Consider the following 27208-nt stretch of genomic DNA (forward strand, 5'->3'; position numbering starts at 1 on the left):
TCCCTCCGCGGCGTCTGCGTCAGGCCCCTACTTGCGTGACGCGCGTGGTCTGGGTGGGAGCTGTCCACTCGCCTGGGGTGCTGAATGCAGCAGCGGCGGCCGCGGCAGCGGCAGAGGCGGAGATAGCTGAGAGCCTTCTCCGCGGCAAGAACCTTGTTTCCATTTCTCGGACGGTCAGCTCACCGCCCCGCCACCTTCCTTCCAGCACCACCCCTCTGGGAACTGAGCCAGGGGGGCAGCAGTCGCGGCGACGGGTGCTGAGCAACGGCGGAAGACGAGACAACACCTGGCAGCAGCCTGGAATCTGATTTGCTTCCTCTCGCCTTTTATAAGAGATATATTTATATACGGCTTTGAGGAGTCGCGAGGACCAAGCCCCAGCCAAGTGCTGGCTATCTCCCACCTCGGCCACACTGCTTCGTTTCCCCCTCCCCACCTGCAACTGGCACCGCAAACAAGCCTTACCTCGTTGCATCTGCGAGGAGGTAGCAACAGCGAGCCCAACCAGCCGGAGTCAGCGGAGAGGAGGGAGGGGCGTGGGGGGTGGCAGAGAGCCGGCCGAGGCCGCCCTTGGTGGGGGTAGTGAGGGCAGAACTGCCGTGAAGACCCGGCAGCCGCCCTCCTCCACCCCCACCCCTCCAGAAGCACCCATTCCTGATTATTTGAGAACCGAATTATTATTCTTCCACTAGTTTTATTTCATTTTTTATTGCCCTCCCCTCCTCACTCCCCAGCCGCCCCCACCCCTACGCCTGCCTCGCCTCTGGTTGCATGGCAGCGCTGCCCGGGCGCGGGGGCTCAGAGCCGGCCCCCAGGGAAGGAGGAGGAGGAGGAGGATCATGAAGCCGGGAGTCGCGGCCGCGCCGGACGGCGAGCAGCAGCCAGAGGACGAGCCGGAGCAGCCCCCGCCCCGGAGACGCCGGGACGCCTACCAGAATTCACTGCCGCCGCCACAGCAGCACCAGCGGCCGCGGGCAGACTCGGAGCAAGAGGAGGAGGGCGACAACGGCCCAGAAGAGGAAGAGGAAGAGAAGGCAAGGCCACTCACCCGCCCGGATCTGCCCTTCTCCTGGCCTTTGCCCCTCGCCCAAAGGGACCTTTGATGGAGCCAAAGGGAAGGGGCCACGGATTTACGGACTGCCGCAGGTGTGGGCTGGGGGCTGAGATCATGTAACTACTCCTTCCCCCTGTCTCTTCCCACACGCCCCTTTTCTCTACCCCTTCTCTCTGCTCCACCGCCTCCTGTCTCCCATATACACACCCTTCCTCTGGCCAGGATCTTAATGCTCAGGAAGGAAGCTGCTCTGCAAGGGTTAAAGGATCTCCACCCCCCCACCCCCCACCCCCGCTTCTTTCCCCTTCCTCAGTCCATTATTTTCCCATTTCTATTCTCCTAACTGGCTTTTCCCTCTTCCGTGCAGCTTTTTTGGCTGCAGAGGCAAAGCACAAGCCCCTTGCCCAATTTCACCTGCAACCCCCCCTCTCCCCCCACAACTGCTCTCTTAAAAGCAACTCTGGTGCTTCTGGGGATTAATTGCCCCAGTTTTCTGCCCAGGAGAATTAAAACTTCTCCCAACCTCCTCTCCTTCCCACCGAACACCACCCCCACCAAACCAATCTCCTGCTACCTGAGGAAAACTATCTTTTCACTCTGCACATGCAGTGCTCAATTTTTCACTGAGCCGTTTTGCCCTAAGCCCAGCTCAGTCCACTTCAAATTTGATTTATAATCTTCACCCTTTTATACAAAAGAAAAGAGATTTCCCATTGCCTAGGAATCTGAGAAGAACTGAAAATATCTTCTCCTGGGAAACTTTCTGACAACTAGAGACCTTGATCTCAAGGCCCAAAGAGCCCTTCTTCAACATTTTTTTACCCCCCCTTCCCATGCCAGTACCCCCAAGTCAAAGGCAAAAAGGAGGAAACTACCTGAGCAAAGCTAAGGTTGGTGAGGGGGCAGGGGGGAGGCAAGAAAACCTTTTTTGTTGTTGTTGGGCTTTCCAGGGAGAGTTCAAAACCAGTGACTCACAGTTCTTCGTCCTGGGAACAATTGATTTGCTACTTTGAGGGGGTGTAAGAAGAGCCAGTGAGAAAGCAGATCCCCCCCTTCATAACACAGCTCTGCTGTGGATCCCCCCCCCCCCAAAAAAAAAAAAAAAACCATTCTACTATCTTCCTCTGCAAAGACTCTGGCTGCCCCTCCTGGGCTTTCTGCTTCCACTGGGCACATGCTGATACCCTTGAGTGGGCTGCTCTGGTGGTGGTGGTGGAGCTGCTGCTGCTGTGCCTGGTACCGCTGTGGATCGTGGGCCCCGGCTCCCCAGATGTTGCGCCACCAGGGTCTCCTCAAGTGCCGCTGCCGCATGCTCTTCAATGACCTGAAGGTTTTCCTGCTGCGGCGCCCCCCTCCAGCGCCCCTGCCCATGCACGGCGACCCCCAGCCCCCCAGTTTGGCGGCCAACAACAACACCCTTCCGGCTCTGGGTGCCGGGGGGTGGGCAGGCTGGAGGGGTCCTCGAGAAGGGGTGGGCAGGGAGACCACTCCTCTGCCACCTCCACCACCTTTGCCACCTTCTTCTGTGGAAGATGACTGGGGTGGCCCAGCCACAGAGCCACCCACGTCGCTGCTCAGCAGTGCCTCCTCAGATGACTTCTGTAAGGGGAAGGCTGAGGATTGCTACTCACTGGGAAGCAGCCTGGACAGTGGCATGAGGACCCCGCTCTGCCGCATCTGCTTCCAGGGGCCAGAACAGGTGAGACCCTTTTTCCCTTTTCCTGCTGCCTGATGGTGTCTCCAGATCTTGCAGATTACTACTCACCTGCTTGCTCTGGGGAGCCATTGTGCTGTCTTTAGTTTAAGAAATATATGTTTTAAGGGCTCCTCAGTGATGTCTTGTGGATAAGTTTGCCCAAAAGGTGTCTGGTACCTGGTAGAGCCTGTTTGGTTACTCAGTTGTACCCTAGTTTTTGCATTTTCCTCCAATGCTAGTGTCTTCAATTCCATCCAAAAACTCTATAAGCATCTTCAGAATAGAAGATTCAGAAGTCAGAAGTGATAAAATGAAGGAACTTGGTGGTACATTCATGCTTGAGGCCAAGATCATTTTTCATATGATTTGTTGTTACTGGCATTTACCCCGGCCCGTCTTCAGTCCTAGATTCAAACTTCTTCCCTCTTTGGAGGGAACTATGCAGAGATCGTCTCCTTTTTCCCTATTCTCATAGACTGACACACAAGCCTGACCCTATTCTTTCACTTTGAACTACCCCCTCCCAAATGACACGGACATCCTCAGTAGTATATTTTAGTCAGTGAGGAGGAAATGGGGAGAGATTCTAGTCCCAAGAAGACACTCTAGTTTGCTGAGACACTTCTTGGCTGATTCAAGTTTTTTTTTTTTTTTTTTTCCCCTAGGTTGAAAGCAAATAGGTAAGCAGGTTGGGGGTGAGTTTAAGGGATATGGAGAAGAAAGTAAGGAATCTTGTCATATCTACTCCCCTTCTCAGGCCTGAAGCACCTCAACTTAGAATATCCCTTAAACGCTCCCCATCCAGGGCAGGGATGCCAAGTATAATCATGCACTAGTCTGAAGGCCTTCCCTTCCCTGTTCATTCAGATTTTCACAGATAGACTCACCCCAGTCCTTCCAGCTCCACTCCCAATCTAGTGTCTGCTAGAGGCTGGAGATAGTATGTGGACATTATCCTAGAGTCATGAATTATAGCAACACTTTCCACGAATCCCAGATAGAAAAGTCTCATCTAAAAAAATCTGATCAAGTTAGTGATCCTGGAGAAGGAATATTAAATTGCACCTTGGTCAAGGGAGTTCCGTGGTCACTTCAGCCACTTTTTCAGTAGCTTCCTAGATGTAGAGGGAAGATGTCTGGGTGCTTCTTGAACAAGGGGCAGAGCAGAATGCCATGCCAGTGATCTTGAGGGGGCTCTGGCTCTTGCTGAAGGCTTGCTTTGTGAGAGACAGGCTTAGCTGATACTTTCATTCATTTTATCTTTGCTCTGAATGGGCAACATAGTTCAGGGACAGAAGATGACTAGGTCCAAGAAGCCTGGGCATCATGAGAGGAGGTCACATAGATCTCAGTGTGAATAAATGTTTCTGAGGAGCTAAGGGTTGGGTTCCTCCTTCTTGAGACTAGGCTTACTGAAGTCCCAAACTAAGTCCTGTCCAGAGTTGAGGACTCTTGTTAGGTGAGGAGTTCCAGGGCACCTGCTTGGGGCCCTTCATCCAGCTCTTCTCTCCACTTCCACTGGTGGGCACAAGGTGGAGTGGCTTGGCTGAGAGCAAGAGTGAGGCCTCACTTTAGGATGCTCCTGGTCAGCCTTTTGCCCCAATCAGGAGCCTCATCTTTCCCATAAGAAAGAATTACTTAGCTTCCAAACTTCTTAAGCTGTTTTCTCCCATATGTGTTGGCTTAGGTCTGTGTGTCACAGGGGCTGCTGGGAGTGTGGCTTCTGGCAAAAACACCCTTGTCTCTAGAAAACAGCAGGACTTGGAGGCCAATCTGGATGGGATTTCACGGTGTGAACCTCTTCAAATTATTCCATGCCTCTGGGCCCCTTTTCCAACTTCTGTGATTTAGAGGCATCTTTTACTGTTCTCCTTTTTTTCCCTTGTAAGTGTGTTAGGAGGATTCAGAAGATAATGAGCCTGAAAACATCTTGAAAGGGATTAAAATACAATGGCAGGTATTTTGATCATGGAAAAGCAGTATTTTATTGAAAAAAGGGAGAAGAAAAGGATCTTTAGGAATACTGTGAAATATCTGCATGTGATAGAGGATCTGGGCAGAGGTTAGGAGCTTTCCTTTCTTGTTCATTATTTTTATGGTGTGTCATAAATAAAGGACTGAATAAAAGAGCTAACACCAATAAAGGAATGGGCTCTATTATTATGTAGAAGGAATAGGGGCATCGTGTTGGCATAAGACTGGATCAAGTCAAGCACTTCCTGCATATGATGATTATATTTGGGGGGTTTTATTATTTGTGCAGGAGCCAGGAGATTTTAATGAGATTGTGCTATCGTAGTAATAAGAGAAGCACGTGTTAGATATGAACATATTTTCCCTCTTTTTACTCAATTTTCTTCATAGGACTCAGTGAGGAAGGCAACAAAGGAGATGGGGGAAACCCTCTAGAGTAGGAAGAGAGAGACAGACAGAAAGACGAAAGTGAAGAGCTGAGATGTCAGGATCTGGTTTTCTGTTCAGGGAGCCAGCTGTCCGGCAGTCGTGCACATGTGGCTCAGAAGGGAGAGCAGTCGGCAGTCTCAGCGCTGAATGTCATGGTCTTTTCTTTGCCCAAACAAAGAAACCAAACAGCTCCTAGTCATTTGCCTGCTGCTCCAGGGGCTAAAAGACTGTCCCAAATGAAGATCTGATCTTTTCCAGACAAGGGCTTGTACGTGGTAAGGGACACCTGGAGGGTCCAACTGGTTCCAGGTTTGCACGTGTCCATTGTGGTCTTTACATGCATTCATGCATGCATGCATTTACTTTAAAAATGTTTGTTGTGCATTTTTGGGTGCCAGATGCTGTTCTGGGCACTGAGTATCCAGGAGGGGAAAAAACAGGTGAGATCTCTGCTCTCCAGAAGCTGACATTCTAGTAGAGATGCAGAAAGAGACCAGTCAACTCGTAGATAAATAAAGCGATTTCAGATGGTGTTGAGCACCATGTTGAAAGTCAAACAGGATAATGAGTAGACAAGAAGGAAAGAGTGGGTTTGAGAAATATGCAACTATATTAGATAGAGTGATCAGGGACAGCCTTCCCAAGAATGTGCCATTTGATCTGCCCCTACATGATAAGAAGACCCCCCTGATAAGTAGGCCTGGGGGGAAAGCATTCCAGGTGGTGGAAATAGCAGGTTCAAAGTCCTAACTGTGAACAAGCTTAGCATGTGTGAGAAACAGAGGAGAGGACAGGAGGAGGCAGACGGATGGTGTGTGGATAAATGCTTGGAGAGCCAAGTTGGCTCCATGCTGGAAAGCTGACTGAGTAGCCACTCCCCTCCTCTCAGCCATTCATCCTGGTTGGACAGGGGTCAAGGATCCATGGAAGTGTGGGGAAAGAGCCCAGCTGGCATCTCTTCACCCTGTTTCCGGTTGAAGCTGCATTGGTTCACTTTGATGGACCATGGTGGGTAAGCTGAGGTCTCTGAAACCAGATGGCCCCAGTCTGAGGCCTGGACAAGTAGCACAGCCCCTCTGTGCTTCAGGTTTTCCCTTTGTAAGACAAGGATAATAATGATCGACCCCCAACTGATGGTCATTCTGAGCGTCAGATTGGTCAACACAGCTAGAGCCATGCTGTCACAGGGTTTTGCTGTTACTATCTCAGAGGCAAGACCGTGCTCCCTCTGCCTCATTTAAAAGGAACAGTGTGCCCCAGCTCCCAGGCTAGTCCCTGGCAGGACTGCTGTGACTGTGGGCTGGTGGTGGTAGTAGATTGCTTCCTGTGCACTCACAATCCTCTAGGCATAGAGTGCTGCTCCTGTTTCCATCATCAAAAGTCTTTATTCAGCAAGTGCCTAACTATGCCTGCCACTCTGCTGAGCAGGGTCTGGAGACACAGGGCGGATGTGGCCCGCCCTCTGGGAGTTTCACAATCTAACCCAGACATCAGAGAGACTGATAGAGATCAAGAGCACACAGACAATGGGTCACAGGTGAATTATAGTAATATTGGATACAAGAAAGAGATGTGTGCTTAACAGCGACTAGTGTATGGGGTGCCTTTTCAGTGACACAAGATGGGGGAATGTGCTACCTTTTCCCCAGTTAGTCAGAGAAGGCTTCTCTGTTGCTGTGGAAGACCAAGTGAGAAGCAATGGTTGTTGGCTGAGTTTAGGCAGCTGGAAGCAGAAGAGCTGTGAGACACATGGATATCTTGGCAAAGAGGTGAAAGCATTTCCTAGGCAGGGTCAGCTGTGGAGCACCTAGAGGTGGGTGTGAGGATGAAATCCAACATGGCAGTCTTGGGGGGTGCTGTTTTGGACCAGATGGAAAAGAGGAAATGAGTCTAGAAGAGATTAACAGCCTTGGCTTGCCTCCTTTATTCTTCCTGGGGTTTGCTTCCACAGAGTTCTGTGTTCAGAAGGAGCAAGAATAGTGTGAAATATTTTCGTCCGTGGTTTGGGTCCCAGGAGAGTAAGAGAAGAGCTTTGCAGTGCGCAGGGGAAACTGGAGACCCCAAGATGCGATGAGAACCCTGGGAATGGAGATCAAGTAGAGCATTTTAGTAGAGACCCAAACAGAGTTTTATTTTTCTTAGCACTTAGCTATGGTTCGATTTTACATTTGTGTGTGTGTGTGTGTGTGTGTGTGTGTGTGTATGTGTGTATGATCATTTAATTAATATCAGTCTCCACAAAGAATAGGCCCATTCCTAACGTTTATGGACCCTAGAACAATACCTCACATACCACAAGCCAAAATACTTAAAAGTAATAAATCCAGGGCACCTGGGTGGCTCAGTGGGTTAAGCCGCTGCCTTCGGCTCAGGTCATGATCTCAGGGTCCTGGGATCAAGTCCCACATCGGGCTCTCTGCTCAGCAGGGAGCCTGCTTCCCTCTCTCTCTCTCTGCCTGCCTCTCTGTCTACTGTGATCTCTCTCTGTCAAATAAATAAATAAAATCTTTTAAAAAAAAAGTAATAAATCCAGATAACTATTAAATAAAAAGAGTTTTATCCTACCATCCTGGCAAATAAAAGGTCAAAACAACCTGGAAGACAGGTTTGAAATTAGAATTATTAGATTCCTTAGAATTCTGTGCTAGCCATATGGGGGTACCCAGCCCTTGGCCTACAAGCCACTTTGACTCTCTTTCCACTGTTGGCTACATCTGGCAGCAGGATGAGCCTTTGTCACACACGCATGGATACTCCTGTTGGCTTGCTCAGGCTCTGTCCATACTATCCCGAAAGAGCTGTCCCTTGCCCCTCTTCCTTTGAACCCAAGGAAGAGAATGTTCTGAGAGCAGGCTCATGTCTGAATACACAGGAATTCTGGGGTCCCAGGTAATTGGAGCAAGTTCTAGAAGAGAGGCATAGCTCCTTGACCTCACAGATTTCCTATGGGAAGAGTGCAGCTGAAGAAGGGCCAGAGTGGGGCCTTCTACAGCAAGGGACTAAGCAAGAGACTTGCCTGGGTCTAAGGGAGGCACTGCAAAGGGACTATAAGAATCCCTCGAAGCAGCAACTTGTGTTTGCTTATCATTGGGTCATCAGCTCCCACTCTGGTGCCTGGCACCTGTTTCATACTCTGTAAGTTTTTGTTGAATGAATCATCCTCTAGAGCTCATCCAGTGAGCATTTCCACACATAGGGGGGCTGGGGAGAAGAGACTATAAGGAAGAAAAACACTTGCTGGCATCAACTGCTGAAAAATGTGCTGTGCAGAAGAGGCAGACCTGTTTTGTGGAATCACAATGGTCAGTGCCTTGGCCAGGGATGAAATCTTCAGGGAACCCAACTTTGGTTTTGATAGCAGAAAGAACTTTCATCAAAGCTTTCCCAAGATAATATAGGCTGCTTTAGAAAGGGAGCTCAAATTGGTGATTAGAACTAGTGATCTTCAAGATCCTTGCTGAGCTCGAAAGTTGGGTTTCATTACGAGATTGCTTGAGGGTCCAGAGACATTTTTAATCTAAGTGTAAAGAGATGAACTTGCATCCCTTGTCAATCCAAGGGTTCGTCTTGTCCCAGTATCTAATCCCAGTGTATGCAATAGATGGCATGTACAAATGTGTCTTCCACAGAGATCACAAAAAATAGTCTCTGTCCTGTGTTCACAGAAATCCTAAGTTGTTGGTAATCATGAATTTATACTAGGCACATGTCATGAATAATAGGCAACAGATACCATCATGGACCTAAGGTTGCAGAACATCCCCAAAAAGAGGAAGCCCAGTTACCCCTCACCCAGAGTCATGAGCAGCACGTCATGTTCCCCTCTTTGGATTGTCTGCTGTGGTTTTTCCACTTCTACTTTGGTCAGTCCTGATCCTATTTATTTTTGTTTTTTATTTTTTTAAGATTTTATTTATTTGCCAGAGAGAGAGAGTACACACAAGCAGGCAGAGAGGCAAGCAGAGGCAGTGAGAGAAGCAGGCTCCCTGCCGAGCAAGGAACCCGATGTGGGACTCGATCCAAGGACCCTGGGATCATGACCTGAGCCGAAGGCAGCCGCCCAACCAAGTGAGCCACCCAGGCGTCCCAGTCCTGATCCTGTTTAAATCGAAATCTCTGAGGACCCTTTCCTCCTCCAGGGTTCTCACCAGTGCTCTCATATTTTACTGAGAAGTGATGTAAGGAAGTTCAGCTTTCACCATCAAGTCCTTGGCTGCTTTCCAGATTTAGCTATCTATTTTTTACACACACATACATGCACACGCATGCACAGGAATAAAGCATCGAGTGCACCTGTCTCACTTTCACAGACAGAATGAAGGTTCGGAGGAAGAGAGGCACTTGCTGTCTTAACAGTTGTAGAGTGAATCTCACCTAGAGATTGTCTGTTGATCCTCTACACAGTGTTCACTTTGGAACCATCCTTCCTCACTTGGTAGCCTGCATCTGGATGTGGTATGTTGGCTAACTTATTGGGTGTGGCTTCAAGTTGAACCTCCCATAAAGAAAAGTACTTAATAAAGCTGGTAGGGTGGAGTAAAATATGGATTTCTAAAGAGCCTGGGAGGAGAAAGGCCAGATCCTGGGATTCCGTCTCTCTCCTCTCCTCCACCCCTCCCCTCCACCGATGCTCTCCACTTTTTCCAGCTGGTGTGTTAGAGAGGCCCAGCTGTGGCCTGTGAGTTGGGGGGGGGGGGAGCAGGTTGAGGGGGAGGGGGGAGAAGGGCTACTCGAAGGAGTGTGGGAATGAGGGAGCTGCTTCTTGTTTGCTGGGAAGGAAGCCAAGTTGGAAGTGAGCCCGGATGTAAAGGAGCTGGCAAGTGAATAGTGTGTGGCCTGAGCTGCACACCATCCCCCTACCAAGATGTATCATATGTAAGATAGAGTTTATGTGTGCATATTACATGGAGTACATATTTGATACCTCCCTCTGTATATGTTAAAAGCAAAAATGGAGTACACATGGGATTGGCAGTCTCATAACAAAATAGGCAAAATTGATTTAGTTACAATTTGAGTTCCAGGTAGATGCAAACTGTCAGCAAAACAGAGGCTCTGTGGAACTCCATGGTTCAAGCCCCAGTCTTGGGCCTAGTTTGTTGCCCTCATGAGACTTTCTTCAGGGAAACTGCTCAGAGATGCTGAGGTGGACAGATCAAATTCTTGTCCTTCTTTATGGAAAGTTCCCTTTGGATGTGGCTGAAGTCAATCAACATCAACTTCTCCAAAAGAAGCCTCTCGAAGCCATCCTAGTTGGCTAGCATATGACTCTGCATACAGTAGGGGCTCAAAATTTGCTGATCCCTTGGTATCCTTCTTGGTACATGTTCATTCCAGACTAATAGTGTTATTTTGGGTCCCTAGTGTACACATAGCAGAAGGTATATTTGTGTGTGTGTGTGTGTGTGTGTACATATGTGTACATGTCTGTATAGAAATTAAAATGCCAGGCAAGAAGGATACGGAAGCTCCCTCGACATCCATCTTCACCCCATCCAACCTCCTTTTCAGATTCTATAATAACAAATAGTGATGATTCCTATCCTAGTAATCATAGTGATTGTTGTCCTGGCTTGAGTCCACTTGGCCAGGAATAGACCTGTTCTTGTTCTTTTGCTGAACAATGAGAGGAATACAGGCATTGAAGTCAGAAAGACATGAATTTAAATCCCAGTCTGGGCCCTTCCCAGCTGGGTGACCTTGGGCAAGTGACTTAATCTCCCTAGACCTTGATTTCATTGTCTACAAAGCAGGAATAAAATATTCAGCTTGAGCACTTATCATAAGTGGTGAACATGCTGTATTAAAGTTCTAGGTACATAGCAGCTGTTCATTAAATGGGAGTGATATTTACCCTCATTCTGTCAACGTGGCTCAGAGACCTGGAGTAGGGTTCCCAGACCACGCTGCTGCCTTTCCTACGACTCTCTTGTACTACAGCCTTAAAAAAGCAGATGCTCTAAGTAAAGCTGTACTTTGACCACCGTAAACGCCCGGCTGTTTTTGTGCCTGATCTCAGGGATGCACGTTCAGATCCAGTGTTTCTGTTTAGCTGACTTCCTGCCTTTGTATTGCCTGATTCAGTTCAACTCCCTGCTCTCCTGCCCAGGTCTCTCACCCCCAACATAGTAGTCTTTATCTATCTCCATCACCGCTATGTTCCTGACAGATCTTTATTAAGCAGCACTCCCTTCTTGGCAGGAACTATGCAGAAAGACACTTTCCTGGGCTCTGAGTCCCTAGAGGCCAGAAACAGGCTAGGCACGCAGAGGAGCATATAGAGGAGGTGGCAGAAGAAATGATTCCCCAACATGTGACAGCAAGGTATTTGCATTCAGGGTCATCCCTAGACAAGGATTTCTGAAAGCCTGGGATGACATGGACACCCTGGGGAGACACCACGTTAAATAATGTTGGTCATCAAGTGAGAACACTGTTCTCTTTTCAGTTGTTCTCATGCCTTATGATTATGTCTAATGGAAAAAGCTCATTGGAGTGATAATATGTCTTTAACACCTTTTTAACTCTTGTCAGTTTCCTTTATAAACAAAGAGAAGGCTTCGGGCTCAGAGTCTTTGGACATACAGTAATATCTAGCTATAATTGGTTAGTCTTGTTTTGTTTGCAGTTGTGTGTGTCTATTCTTTTTTTAATAGATTATTTTTTTTAAGCAGGTTTAGGTTCAAAGCAAAACTGGGCTGAAAGTACCAGAGTTCTCATATACTCACTCCTCACCAACCCTCCACCCCAACCTCATCCCCCACCAGAGTAGTGATTTGTTACAATGGGTGAACCAACGCTGACACATCATTATCACTCAAAGTCCATAGTCTCCATTGGAGTTCACTTTTGGTGTTATATGTTTGAAGGGTTTTGACAAATGGCTAACGGCACGTATCTACCATATATGGTATTATTACAGTTTCATGGCTTAAAAATCCCCTGTGTTCCACCATTTATCCTTTTGCTCCTACCCCCGAACTCCTGGCAACACAGCCTGGCCTCTGCCAGAAGGTCATATAGTTGGTATCATACAGTGTGTGGCCTTTTCTGACTGGCTTCTTTCACCTGGTAATATGCGCTTACAGTTCCTCCATGTCTTTTTGTACCCCGACAGCACATTTCCTTTAAGCACTGAATAATATTCCATCATATAAACACAGCTTGTCTATTCCTACTTTGATAAATGACATTGGTTTTTTATTTATGGTAGTGACAAAAGCCTCCTTTAGAAATAAATTTATTGAAGTAAAAATGTAAGACATTTCAAGAAAAATGTTAAGTATCGAGTAAGTAATAGTATAGATGGTACACCTTGAAAGTGTACGTGACTGAGGTTTGGGTGACATTGACCTATAATAATTCTGAAACATTTGTGGATACCAAGAACTGCCCCAAATTGGGGGTAAGGGGGAGAATGCTGAGTCCCAGGCCATGGCCCCAAGGTAGTGCTGCCCTGGAATCTCCATTTTCAACCACTGGCTTTGACAATTCTAAGGCAGATGATTCAGGAAGACTGTGGATTAGGCAGGAGTTTGGAGAGGCAGCCGAAGGGGAGGGGGAAGATGCCTCCCCTGGACCTGAAATTATCAGACATACAAGGAAGAGGCAGGTGGGCACTGGAAGTGGAGAGAGGACACAGGACCATATGATGAAGAAGGAAATGACATGTGTCACTCAGGGCAGAGACAAGAAGGGATACCTCTTGCATCTCTTTCTTTCCTTGCCTCAGTGATCTGAGAGCTATCAGTTTCAATCAGGATAGCTGTAAGATGGAAAAGCTAACCCACACAGGTCTGTAACATGAGGGAGATGCAAACTTTGATTATATTAAGATGCTGAGACTTGGAGGGTTGTCTGTTGCCCACCTAATATTAATTTCCCTGACTAATACAACCATTAATTTGCACTCCTGAATTACGTTCAGAGAGTATTCTTGAACAAAGGCAAATCAGGGGCCTCATGCGGGAAGTCCCAGAGTCCCAAGGCAAGGCAACAGAAAGTATGCAGCTTGCCACCGCATAGCTCACTGAGTACCCATGATGACATGCATTACAAATGACTCAATGCTTTCACCTGCAGCTCATTGGTTGGATCTAGAATGGCTGTACCTAATAGCAGTAGGGATGGGGAGTTTCATCCTCCTGGGTACCTGGAAAAAGAGAAAACTCAGGTATGGTGAATTCTAGATGTCCCTCCCTCAACAATATTAGTACCTCTCTCTTAGGGTTGTGAGAAATGTAAATGAGAGAATACATATCGAGCATGTAGAAACTCTTGACCTACAATGAGCACTCAATAAATACCAGTTGTTTTGTTACTATCTCCTCAGTTAGAAAAGAAAGAGGTTGTCCTCAGAAATATCCAAGCCCCTTCTAGTTGTGTTGTCCTCTTCATGCCATATTATATGGAGGAGCAGTACCTGGGGCTGGCATACCAAGTCCCCCCTCCACCAACAGCAGTCTCCTTAGAAGAATGAATTTAGAACTGGATACTAAATACCGAATCAGGGAAAGAATTTGGAAAATAGGACAAGGAAGACTGTTCCAGGCATAGGAACAATGGAAGCAAAGAATCAAAGATGCTTTTGCAGGAAGTTAAGACAGTGAATAAGAACATGGGGCCTATGTAGCCAAGCAGAACTTCTTTCAAATCCCAGCGTTGCTGTGTAGTAGTGTTAAAATATCAGGCAAATCACTTACAAACCCAGAATCTTCATTTTTCTTCACTATAGAAAGTATCTGTCTCAGAGGTTGCTGGGAAGTTCAAATGATATAACGCATGCAAAACTCTTGGCATAGTGTGGAATGCAAACATATGATAAATTTGCAAATATTCAATAAACATTAGCTCTTGATGTTGTTATCTGACCTTACTCACTTCTTCAAATTTTCTTTGAGAATTTCTGCCTTGGTGTGTGTGTGACTGTGGCTGCTGATCTCAGGAGGTGCTGCCAAGACATCATCAGGGTGGAGGAAACTAAAAATACCCAACCACTGCTGGTAGACTAAGAGAAAGTGATCACACAGATATACATACTTTTTTTTAAAAAAGTGTATGAAAGCCATTGTAATGAATGAAATCAAAAGCATCCTTCACTTTAGCGTCTTGTCCGTAAGTCTATTCTCAATCAATAAATACTCAAAATACAGATCAAGTCCCTTGAGCATTTGTGAAAGTGATGCATTAAAAGGGAGCTAAGTCGAGGGACATTCTACAGAACAACTATCCAGTACTTTCCAAATGTGTCATGACTCCAAGGTCATGAAGAACAATGAGGGAAATGTCCCAGGTTAGAGGAGACTAAGAAGATATGACGACTAAATACAATGAGTGATCTGAATTGGATATTGTGCACCAGGTAAAGACATTAGTGGGACAGTTGGTGACACTTGAATAAGGTGTGTAAACTAGTTAACAGTATTGTGTCAATGTTAAGCTCCTGGTTTTGGTCACTAGTCTGTAAGATGTTAACCTTTGGGGAAGTTGGTTGAAGGGTCAGTGGGAACTCTTTGTGCTATTTTTATAAGTTTTTAAATGAATCTGAGATCAATGCAGAATTAAAAGTTAAAAAAATAAAAATAATTTCAATGGGGGTAGTTACTTATATTTGGAAAAATTGGCAATTACTAATACAGAAAAAAAAAAAAAACATGGTTTTGGTGGTTATAACAACCTCGTTTAGAATTTGGGCTCTAGAACTTCTTAGCTGTGGGCTTCGGGCAAATCATTTAAATCCTTTGAACTTAGTGTCTTTTGTGGTACTGGGGAACAAATAAAAAATATGTCATAGCATTGTCACAAGAATTTGAGTAGACAACACCTACTGCAATGCATGAAGGGGCTCCCCATAAACATGAACTATCTGGGTGCTCCTTCCACCTCTATCCAGGGAGGATGATAAACATGCCTCACACATTTCCCTGGGTATAAGTACTGTGTGCTAAGTGCTTTGAGATTGACAGGGTGACACCTGAGGAGTGAAAGTGTTGAGTGGGCAATGATATTTTCCCAATATGGAGATCTTAGGCATATAAACAGAGTTAATCATCAGCAGCAGAAACAGCATTGGCCATTATGCAGTGGTACTTTAACAATTTTTAACCTAACACCCCAAAAGGAGGGCTTTGGCACATTGAGTGAGTGTGGGTTGTCTATTTTGATACATCCTGTAGCAATCCCTCCAGGAGCCACAGAATTAAGCCTCCATAGAGCAATGTGCCGCTTGAGAAAGAAAAGCTTTCTAGTACTAGGGCTCTGCATTCTCCAACGCGTTTAGAAACAGCTGCCCAAACCAGGCAGCTGCCCTTGAATGAGAGCTGGTGTCCTGTCAGAGTGCAAAGGTGTCCCCTCCTGTTGGGCGCATGTTGTGGGAATGAGAGAGAACACTGAGGATGTAAGGGAGTGGGTGTGTGTTTGCACAGGGAATACGACTATTTAATTCAGAAGAAAAAGGCATTTGAGGTTGTTGGTCCTTTCACTGCTCCTCCAGCCTTTTGTGTATCCTTTTTCCAGAGAGAGCCCAGAGGGTCTAGTCTTTGCAAAATCTGCTGACATTTTACATAATACCCACTGCTTTGTTTCTTGCTTTGGACACCCATTAAGTGTTTAGTGGGGAAAAAAAAGTCAGTTTGGGGCTTTGGAGAAGTATATGATATGATTTCAAAGGTTCTTCCTCTTCCCCAAAGACACATAGAGGTTCTTCATGATTTAAATTAATTTCTGTCTTTCCTATGAATGTAAAAGAAGTACAAAAGTGTTTATTTGACATGATAGTTAGAATTTACTTCTAAACAATCCAGTGACCATAGATGAAACAAGACTGGTCATGTGTTTAAAAGTGCTATGATTGGGTGACGAGTTTATTGTACTATTTCATCTACTTAAATGTTTTATTACACTATATTTTATGTATACTTATATGTTTTACAGTCATATGTTTTATATATTTTTAAACATTTTCATATTTTTATATGTGGTTGAATTTTATAATAAAAAGGTGTGACATATTATTTGCTACAAAAAGACACGTGTTAAATAGGTTTTACAGAAGGGGAGGTAGAGCTAGTTGAGGGTGGGCAAGACAGCTTTGGGCACAACATTGCTGGGGACCTATGTGAAAGACAGAATGTGAGTATGTCTCATCAGGCACTTTATTAGTCTTACTCAACGAGGGGAATACATTTGATGACCTTTTAAGGGATCTTCCATCCCCAATGGTCATGATTTAAAGATGAAAATGTCCTGTTGTCCATTTTCTTTCTGGTCTACCTGGTCTGATGGCAGCAAAAGGATTGGTGTGACCATTGATTCAGCATAGCTGGGTGCCAGGCCCTGGGAATGTGGAGGCAAGCTGGGGAGCTCAGTCTATTGTGAGAAGCAACCACAAGACAACATGATGGGTTCCTTGAAACAGGATTGCATCCATGGTGCTGGAGGACTACACAGGAGGGGTGACTAGTGATGCCTGAGACAACAGGACAAGGATTGCCAGAGAAGCTAACCTTTGAGTGGACAAGTAGGGCTGGGAAAGAGGAATTCTCCCAGGGAAAGTGTATGCCAAAGTATACCAGTATAAGTTCTACCTCATTCTCCTCATTAGAAACATACTCCTTTCCACTTGCCTAATCCTCTCTCCTTCTCATTGCTTTTCAAATTGCCCTGCTATGTTTTAAGACCCAGTATAGCTTTCCTCAGAGAGCTGGGTGGATTAAAGTGTGGGCAGGCTGCAGAGAGGCGAGGGGCAGGTTTACTCCTCTTCAGCAATTACTCTCAATGCTAGCTTCTCTGGGCTGAGTTCTAATGGCCTTTCTGTAATAAGAGCCTCATGGTCTGGCTGTGCTTGGGAGCCACCTGCCTGGGAATAGTAATGCCACAGAAACTCACATGGTTAATTGAACTGAGGTTTTTATCTGGAAGCTTCAGGAGAGTCTGGAAGGACCCTTGGGGTCCAGGAGCTTCCTTATCCTCCAATACATACAGAGACACTAGCTCATATCCCTGTGGTAAAGAAGGAAGAGCAGACATTATTTTCCTAGTTTTTTAGAAGTGAGAAAACAGGATCTGGAGAGGAGAGATGTTGTGCTCCTATTTTCAGACTGGAAAGTACCAGTAAATACTTTATAGGAGAAAGTCATTCATCCTTCCCCTACTCCTCTTTCAGCCATAAAAATACTCATTCATTTGCTTCCTAAAACACTCCTATATTGTAGTGAAGTGTTAATCTACCAGAACATTTGGAGAATAGAAGAGACTAGGGAGGGAGAATGGCAGGAATAGGGTCAACCCATGGTTAATTTCATTTTCTAGTGCATTCAGGGATAACCCTATAATTTATATTATAACTTTTATTGTTGAGAATCTTTACAAAAGTTAAGTCCACCTTGCAGTGTGTTTGGACATTGCCCAGATTTCTTTTATGCTGAAGGATTGTTGTTTAACACTAGGCTCTGTGGTTATAGAAGGCAAAGGGAATAGAGTTCTAGCTTCACAGACTCCTTAGACACCACAGACACCATAGACACCTTGTCGAAGTTGATGAGTGGATTTTATTTAAACTGTGATATCAACTTGTTTCATCTTCCTCCCACAAGAGGGGAGTGATATTTCTAATTCCTTCATTTAGCAAACATTTATTGAGCAGCTGCTTTAGGCCAGAGCTCTGCTGAGAGTTCTAGTTATGCTAGTGAACCGGAACGTGGCTTCTGTCCTCCAGGAATTTTGCTGTCTGGTAACTGCCGATGGGGTGATAACAAGGCAGGATGGTAAGGACTGATAGTTGTGCTGAGTGCAATGGTGTGTAGGCTTGAGAATCAGGGAGGTATTCTCACAAGAGGAGATAGCTGTGCTGGACTGAGGTTGGCCAAGATAAGAGAGTGGGCAGAAGTAGAAGCTTTTCCAAAAAACCTGGAGGGAGGAAAGGAGCATCAGCCCCAGGAGGAATGGAAAAGCCCACTCTGCTTCAAGACACAAGCTTTCACTTGTCCTCCTTTCTTTGTGTCCTCTGGGGAATCAAGTTGGTCGCTTCCCTAGGGTGTCAACTGTGAAAGCTGTGAGTCTTGCTCAGCTCAGGGTTCCAAATGTGCCCACCCTGGCCTAGTCCACCCTGGCTTACACGAGGAAGCTGCCTCACTTAGCCCCCCTTGAGGAAGGGGACACAGGGGTTCCCCCCCATTGTGGGTGGTCACCATGATAACCACCATCTCAGGTTCTTGGGGAGGGCAGCCAGTTGACAAAAGGGGTGTAGAAGTTCCCAGCCTGCAAGTATGTGGAGGTCTGTGTTTCACTGCGGTTGGTAAACAGTGTTTCATTCAAGGACCAGGCATACTTTTATCTCAGCTCTCTCTAACCTAAAGGTCATTTCCTGGCCAGAGAGTAAAAAAAAAAAAAAAAATGTCATCAATACAGCACTGGCTCCATTGTGTTTCTAGACCTTCATCATCTCCACCGATGGGAGCAAGCACAGAGAGATAGGAGAGCTGGAGAACACAACCATGTGTTGTGTGGAGACACAAACATGGTACTAAGTTTGCCTTTCCTTGTTAAACTATCATTCCTAGGTTGCCATCAGCATTATTGCAACCTCCCCTCATGCTAGAAAGTGTTAGCAGGTTTTCTTGCTTATAGAAGAGTATGTTGGGAGAATGGGATGTCCCACTGTTTTTTGAGATTGAGCGAATCGAGGTCCAAAGAGGTTACATGATGATTCCGTGCTACTGTTACACACACAAACTGGACTAGGCGTAGACAGTATAGCCATGAACCAAACAGACAAGGCCTCAACTGTCATGGAGCTTACAGTCTAGAGGTGAAGTCGAGTCCTATGGCAGGCCCCAAGTCATGCTAGTGGTCCTGGAGGGCCTTGGACATCCTGGTCCAACTACTCTAGCTTCTTGGCACAGTTCAGTTTGTAGCTCTTGCTTTCCCCCTCCCGGATGATGTTAATTTCTTGATCAAATTTCTAGTCCCTGTCCCACTTCATTTCTCCTTCAAATATGCACAAGAGGTCTTTTTTCTGCCCTCAGTGATGTCTGGCATGAAGCAGAACTCCCAGTGCTAGCAGCGATCTGTGGGGTGCCTGTTGTTGCTCTATAAACGCTCCAGACTCTAAGCAAATCATTAAGGGGTAGGAAAGAACTTCAGCTCTATTTATGCTCCGGGAATGCAGTCGAGTCTCTCAGGACAAAACTGTGGAATAGAGATTACCATCCGTTCTTCTCCTTATGGATAAGGAGGCAGAATCAGAAAGGTCAGGTAACTCTGTTGGTTTACAGGGCTGGAGTTTAGATTCTGGGCTCCTGGCTCCTAGTTCAGTGCTCTTATTTTTGTTTGTTTGTTTTAAGATTTATGTATTTATTGAGAGAAAGAGAGAGAGAGAGCAAGCATGCAAGTGGGGAAAGTGCAGAGAGAGAGGGAGAATCTCAAGCAGACTCCCCACTGAACACAGAGCTCGATGTGGGGCTCGATCTCAGGACCCTGAGATCATGACTTGAGCCGAAATCAAGAGTCAGATGTTGAACTGTCTGAGCTACCCAGGCACTCCTCTAGTGCTCTTTCTTCTATTTAATTAAAAATAATTAAATTCAGGGGCGCCTGGGTGGCTCAGGGGGTTAAACCTCTGCCTTTATCTCAGGTCATGATCTCAGGTTCCTGGAATCGAGCTCCGCATCAGGCTCTCTGCTCAGCAGGGAGCCTGCTTCCTCCTCTCTCTCTGCCTGCTTCTCTGCCTACTTGTGATCTCTCTCTCTGTGTGTCAAAATAAATAAATAAAATCTTTTAAAAAATTTAAATTCTGTAGTTTTTTGCTAAGCACCAATGATGTGCCAATCATAGTGCCCACCCTAGGGAGGCAGAGAAATAAACATGGCTCCTTTCAGTGACCTTTCAATCTGACAAGAGGGTTAAGTATGTGAGGGAACTGTCATAAAATTAATGGTGGAGAGATGTTCTAGTTATAGCATGGGCAGAAAGGAGGGCGGGGTCAACTTTGCTCAAGTGAATCATAGATGGACAGCCTCATAGACAAGAACCTCCAGCTGGTGCTAGGAGAATGGGCAAGAGTTCAGCAGAGCCCGGTGGTGGAAGGGACTCCCTGACACTTGCAAAGTTAAGGTGGTGTGGCATGTGAAAGTGAGGAGTGTCAGGAGACAGGACAGTGAGGACCAGGGGTCCTTGAGCATGTCCAGTGTGTTGCCTCCACTAAAGCTTCTCTTTTCAGTAAGGAGGAAAAGTAACATGCAGACCATACTCTGACTCCACAAAACGAATTCTGAGCAGTTCGATCTCCGGCTTCTTACTGACATGGAAAAAAGCTAAATGCCTTTGGTTTGGTGACAACCAAAGACTGTTGGGATTTGGACCTAACTTCTTCCAGCCTCCAGCCTCCAGCCCAGCACCCCGATGTCCCATCATCCACTCCAGCAAATCCCCAGTGCCTGCCATTTTCCATTCTCCAAACACACCTCTTGGCTCTCTGCTTTTGGTTTCCATTCAAAGGCTTTGTTTCACTTGTAACCTCTTTCCCTTCTTTCTTTACCAACAGCCCTAACCCTAACCACCTCCTCACCTGTCACCCTCACCTGTCACCTCCTCTGTGAGGACTCCCTCCTACATGGCATTTCATCCTGGCTGTGCTCACACAGCACACACTCACCACAGGCTGCCTGCCTGGTTATCACCGTTGAACTTCATTTCCTTTCCGCAGTGGAAGGTGAGCTCAAGAGAGCTAGTGCCAGGTGTATAGCTCACCGTTGTATCACTCACTGTGCCTAGCATAGTGGGATTAACAGAATCCAAGTCAATTAGGTATTTGAATACTTTCATGGATCCACCCAAGAAAAGCATTCTTTTTTTCCTAACCAACATTTTCTGCTTTCTGCTAATGTGGGCGCTATAGACTGAACTGTTGCCCATCCCCCCAGTTCACATGTTGAAGCACCAACCCTCTATGTGATGATAAGTGGAGATGGGGCTGAAGGGTGGTTGGGTGGGTAGGAGGCTTAGGGGAGATCATGAGGGTGAGACTGTCATGATAGGATTAGTGCCCTTACAGGAAGACCCACCAGAGAATTGCCAGCTCTGTCTCTAGTATGTGCGGACCCAGCAAGAAGGGGGCTGTCAGCCAGGGTTCTCTCACCAGAACCCAACCATGCAGGCACCCGGGTCTTGGCCTTCTAGGTTCCAGAACTGGGAGAAACAGATGTCTGTTGTTTAATCCACCAGTCTGTGATACTTTATGGCAGCCGGGGGAGATCCACGAAGCGTGTTTTTGACCATATCTCAATGCTTGGCACTTCACCCTCCCTGTCATTCCTTTAACACAGTCAGTACTGCTTCTGGGACGGAGAATCCCTTAGTGAGCAGGCAGATATGCATCTGCCAATGAGGAGCCTACCTTCTTGCTGTCAGAGGCAGAAACCCGAGGACGCCACACAGGTGGACTTGAGGGACATTCAGCAAACACTGAGGTATAGTCTTCAGGGATTTCAAGACCCTGGAAGAGGAGAAAGATTGAGGGACTGTTGCCGATGGCAGGAGACCGGAAATACGTAACATTAAATCAAGTGTGGGAGCCTGGAACCCAAACCAAACATGGCTCTGGGGAAAACTGGTGAAGTTTGAGTGGGGTCTTTCATTTGGTGGCAGTATTTAGCATAATTTCTGATTCTCATGGTTGTATGTTAATGCATATGATGTCAGCATTGGGAGACACTTGAGGAGGGATTTATAGAAACTACCATTTTTACCACTTTTCTGTAAGTCTAAAAGTACTTGAAAATAAAAAGTTAAAGAAAAAAAGAAACCTCAATTCCTCTCTTTTCTTCTACCCTTTGTCCATCATGGGCATTTTCTTTTCTTCTCTTTTTAAGTAGGCTCCATGCTGGGCATGGAAGCCAACATGGGGCTTAAACTCATGACCCTGGGCTCAAGATTGAGCTGAAATCAAGAGTCGGATGCTTAATGGACCCAGGCATCCCTTCATGGGCATTTTTCAACCAACATATTCTTCCATTGCTTTTACTTGTATTCTTTTTTTTTCCTCTTTTAAAAAAGATTTTATTTCTTTATTTGCCAGAAAAAGAGAGAGCATAAGCTGGGGGTGCAGCAGGCAGAGGGAGAAGCATGCTCTGGCTGAGCAGGGAGCCCGACATGGGACTTGATCTCAGAACACTGGGATCATGACCTTAGCCAAGGGTAGACGCTTAACCAACTGAGCCACCCAGGCATCCCCTTTTACTTCTAAACATCTTTCCAATCCATCTGATTCTCTAGGCCTGGACTACCACCACCTCAGTCTGAGCTGTCCTCTTCTCTCTCCCTGATTCCTAACCCTTTGCTTTCCCTGCTGTTCACTCCATGTCTGTTCTCTACAGAATTTCAGTGATTCTCCACTCCGTGGTTCACACTCGGGACCACGTCCCAGTGCTTTGACCTGCTTTAGAAACCAGCCCATCTCTGCCTGCCTCTCCAGATTGCTTTGTGGCCTACCCTCATGTCCTGCCTTCCTTGTCTTTCCTAGAGATACTGACCTTCTCTCAGGTTCAAAGGAGCTCCCATGCTCTTTCTATTCCCTGCAACCCCCCATTCCTTCTGCTTAGGAAACTCTATGCCCCCTTACATATGCCCTTCTCCCCCCACCTGATTAGAATCTCCCATCCTTTGGAAGTCCCTAGTACCTGTATGGGCACTTCTCCTATAAATTTTGTGGCTCCCTGCACTGTGATCACAGCATCCACCCCACTGCACTATCATTGCTCCTGCATTCCTCTGTAGACTGTAATCCCGATGAGGGCAGGTGTTGTGTCTACTTGGGTCCTACTGCTCCCCAGCATCTTGTACAGAGGTTGACACACTGAGAATACTCAATGGATTTTTGTTGAATGGATGAACTAACATTGCATTAACTTGATGCATCGAAACCCTACTTTTAGGCTATGTGTATTCATGAGGTGGTGGTGGGAACCAAAGAAACAGATCATACCTTTGATGGTGTGTGTGTGTGTGTGTGTGCGCGAGTGCATGTGTAGACCTTTAACTGTCTTTTGAGCTTTACTGGTGTAATCTGAAACCAAGCCCAAATGCAGAAGGCAGGGAGAGACTGAGGAAAGAGGCATGCCACCCCGGGTGGTAGGTGGCAATTTTAATACTAGCAAAGGGAACTTACATACAAGGCTTGTCTTGAGCAGCAGGAAGGTGAATGAATCCCTGCACCTGCCTTCCAAGCCTTAAAAGCTTATCAAGAGGCCTTCACTGGGCTCAGCCAGGTATATTGTGCAGGTGTTTTCAACACCGCCTCACCGTCTCAATGTTCTGTCTTTGCAGCAGCCTCTGGGAGCAGGGAAAGCAAGTGGAACTCACATTTCAAGGACGGGGGAGGGAGGGAGTGCCTGGGTCCAGCTTGCAGGTCAATGGGTGGTCAAGTCTTTTTTTTTTTTTTTTTTTGAAGACTTTATTTATTTATTTGACAGAGAGAGATCACAAGTAGACAGAGAGGCAAGCAGAAAGAGAGGGAAGCAGAGAGCCCGATGTGGGCTCAATCCCAGGACCCTGAGATCATGAACTGAGCCAAAGGCAGAGGCTTAACCCACTGAGACACCAAGGCGCCCCTGGTCATGTCTTTTTGATCACATTTCTCAACCCTGTGTGTGTGTCTAGAGTGTGCCAGGTAAAATCAGTTCTGAATGTTACTTGACATAGGGTGGCCAACCATTCCAGCTTTCCAGAGGACTAATGATTTTTCCACAGTGTGGGACCTTATTGCTGAACCTGGAATAGTGCCAGTTGGACCTGGACTGTTGGTCAGACTACAACAATCCTCCAACAAATGGCACTGTAGACTGCTACATACAGAGACAACACCTCTCATACTCAGTGTCTGCTTGCCAAATGTGGAGAAGCTCTTGTTGACTGACTGATAGATGCCTATTTTCACACTCTAGGGGAAAGCAGCCATCCGCTGTTTGCCAGACTGCCTAGAGCCAAGGGGGTGTGATCTCTGAGACCCTCTTATGAGATTTACACAGAGCTTACATTAGATCTCTAGCACAGAGCTTCTCAGACTTTAAAATACGTATGAACTGCAGGGAGTCCCTGCTGAGCTATAGCATCTGATTCCCCATGTCTGAGCTAGAGCCTGACATTCTGCATTTCTAGAGGTTCCCAGGTCAATGCTGATAATTCTGGTCCACAGAGCACACTTTGAGTGCAAGGGGCTCTGTGGTTCTCAGTGTTAACTGGCTTATTAGAATTATCTGGGGGGAGGGGACTCTACAGATGCCCATTCACAAACCCAGACTAATTCAGTCAGTCTGTATGGTGGGAAGAGGCATCAGTATTTTTACCTCTTCCTCAGGTGATTCCAAGACGGAGACAGGGTTGCAAATCCCGGGGTGGGGGGCAGGAAAACGAGAAGAATACTGCTGATGATAAGAGCTGATTGATTGCTCCAGATGGGCTAGGCTGTGCTGTCAAGTGATTTATTGGAAGTGGAGTCAGAAATCTAAAAGAGGGAGCTTATTTTGGAATGCCTAGAGGCAAGATTCTTTAAAAAAATCAGGGCATGAAGGTTTGTGTTCTGTGGCCGTTTAGCTGGCAATCAACATTCCCTGAACTCCCAAGGTGATGGAGCCCAGAGCACAACCGTGGGGGGAAGGGGCCCTGCTCTGAGAGCAGCTGATAGGAGAGGGCAGAGGTCTTCTGAAACCCACACCAATGGGTTTCACAGACAAGTCATCTACACTGGTCTTCCAACTATTCAGAATGTCTCTTCTTTCCTTGCTTGCTGATGTGCCCTAGCAGCTGTTCCAAACACTGCCCATTCTCATCAAATTGCCCACTTCATTCTGAGCCGATGAACTTGCCTCCTACTTTACGGAGAAATGTGGGGTCAGCCCTTCATATTCCATCCTCTCTCTATTTCCACCTGCCATCATTTCCCCTTCGCTTTTGCAGATGTCTGTCTTTACCTCGTGTCTCCTCCCCTCTCCAAGACGATGACCCCAATGCCCTTCGTCCCAGCTCACCCCAGCGTCTTCCATCGGCACCGGGACTCCCGACCGTCCACTGCCAGGAGCATGCGCACACATGCTCTCGGGCATTCTAATCGCGTCCCCTTCACTGGCCACGCTCGTGGGCACACAGGCGTGCTAAGGTCTTCAATATCCCTGGAAGGTGTAGTGCTCTCTCATCCCCTCACGCGCCCCTCTGTTGTGCAGTCTGGTTTCCTCTTCACCACTGACTGAAAATGTTCCATGGAAGGTTCCTGATGACCTAATTCTAAAACCCAGTGGCCTCTTAGAAGCTCTCCTTCCATGGTTCCTCTGCCCGTTAGACACCCTCAGTTTTTCCCTCCTTGCCTCTGGGCTTTTCTCTCCTGGGTCTGTCTTTGTTAATGTTTGTGTGTGGTGCACGTGAACACTGGCCCCTCACCACCCCTCCCACCCTGCTTCCCGGGAAGACTTGTCCAAACTGCGGGCCATCCCCGGCAGGTGTGGGTCATGAAGTCAACTGCATGAAGGCATTGTAGCCGGAGTTCTCTTCCACTTCCCCCTGCCCCCCACCCTCCCATGAAATACACCGGAATAGGATAGGATGAAATTCCAAGTACATTCCACGTAGGAAGGGCAAGTATTGTTAAATGTATATTTTTGCTGCAGATTAGTTTAAAAAAAAAAAAAAAAAAAGTTGAGAAGCTTCTGTTCTACTTTGTCTTTCTGTACTGCCAAACCGGGAAGTGAAAACGACATTCCCACACCTCTGCAACATTTCTGAAATCACAGCAAGACCATCTTCTGCGAACGGAGCCCTCCTCCTGCCAAATTCCCTATACGGCTGACGATTTCTCCAGGGTTCCCATGCCCCATCCTGCATCCCACGACTTCTCCCTCTCTTCCTCCCTCCGTGCACACCTCCATGTGCACTGAATCAGTCACTAGGGCCCACTCGGAAGACTTCAGCATCCACCACCCCTCCCCTGCCTTTCCCCTGGCTTCCACTGCATTTAGAGATCTTTCTATTCAGACCCAGAATGCTTCAGTAGATGTCTCCCTGCCTTCCCCACCTCCAGTTTTAGGAAGCTCCCCAATTCAGTTACCATCCTGAACTGTCATTCGTGAGCTGTGCGACCTCAGAGATGTCATTTGACATTTCTGAGTTGTGGTGTTGTTACCTGCAAAGGGGTAATATTTAATATTTTTCTCACAGCCTGTTCTCGGGAGTCGTTGAAAGATAGAGGAAGAGTATATATAAAGCTGGATGAATGATTATAAACAGTGTGACAAATATTAGGAGCTCAGAGATTAGCTGTCAGTCTCCTAATTCGTCAGACACCCTACTATCAAACCTTCTATCTACCAAACCTACTGCCCACTGAATAAAATACCTCAACTAAGGTCCTCGTCCCCTAAGAGTCCTTCAACTTGGCCAAAACCTTACATTTAAATCTTCACTTTCTACTATCGCTGTTCTTCCGGACAGTGGATCATAGGACCCTTCCTTGCACAGACATGCACATTCCTGTCTTCATGCTTTTTTCCTGGACAGTTCCTTCCGCTTGCCCAGTCCCTCCCGTAAGGTCCACCTCTCTCCTCTCTGGCATTCCAGTACAGTCTTGCAGCAGGGGAATACAAGAGCCTTTCCACCCCGCTGGTGGCCTGACTGCAGATTGTGGGAACTGACTGGGTTCGAGCCCAGGTGCTGTGGGTGTCTCAGAGGGCAGGGGCCTGCGGCGCCCTGGGAACCAGCCCCTAAGACCCAGGATAGAGAAGAAGGCGGCATGTGGATCTTGCCACAGACATACGGAAAACAAGACCTCAGCCCACTCCTCAACTCTCTTTGCACGTCCCAGATTCACTCATCCTCTGAGTGGAAGAAGCACCAGAGTCTAACTTCTACATTCCAATTCCCACTTCTAAGGAGCAGCTGGCGCCCCCTCCCTGCTGCCCCCATAGCGGAACATTGTAGGCCAGTCACACCCCCTCAGCCTCCTTGCTGGTCCTTCTGCAGGTCTGCCCCTCAGCCCAGATCGTCTCTTTGACAAGACAGGTGCGGACTGGAGG

The 27208-nt window shown here is 46.9% G+C and overlaps 1 protein-coding gene across 1 annotated transcript in view; it reads left to right on the top strand.

The window, feature by feature from the left end:
* The first annotated feature begins 613 nt into the window (after positions 1 to 613).
* The window catches only part of MARCHF4 (membrane associated ring-CH-type finger 4), a 109937-nt gene continuing 83342 nt past the window's right edge, over positions 614 to 27208 (top strand). Inside the window, exon 1 of the mRNA XM_059168102.1 lies at positions 614 to 2753. Within this exon, the coding sequence (XP_059024085.1) occupies positions 2229 to 2753 (525 nt within the window). The 5' untranslated portion in view covers positions 614 to 2228. The remainder of the gene's footprint in view (positions 2754 to 27208) is intronic.

The sequence above is a fragment of the Mustela lutreola genome, chromosome 3, assembly GCF_030435805.1.
Source record: "Mustela lutreola isolate mMusLut2 chromosome 3, mMusLut2.pri, whole genome shotgun sequence".
NCBI classification, from domain to species: Eukaryota; Metazoa; Chordata; class Mammalia; order Carnivora; family Mustelidae; genus Mustela; species Mustela lutreola.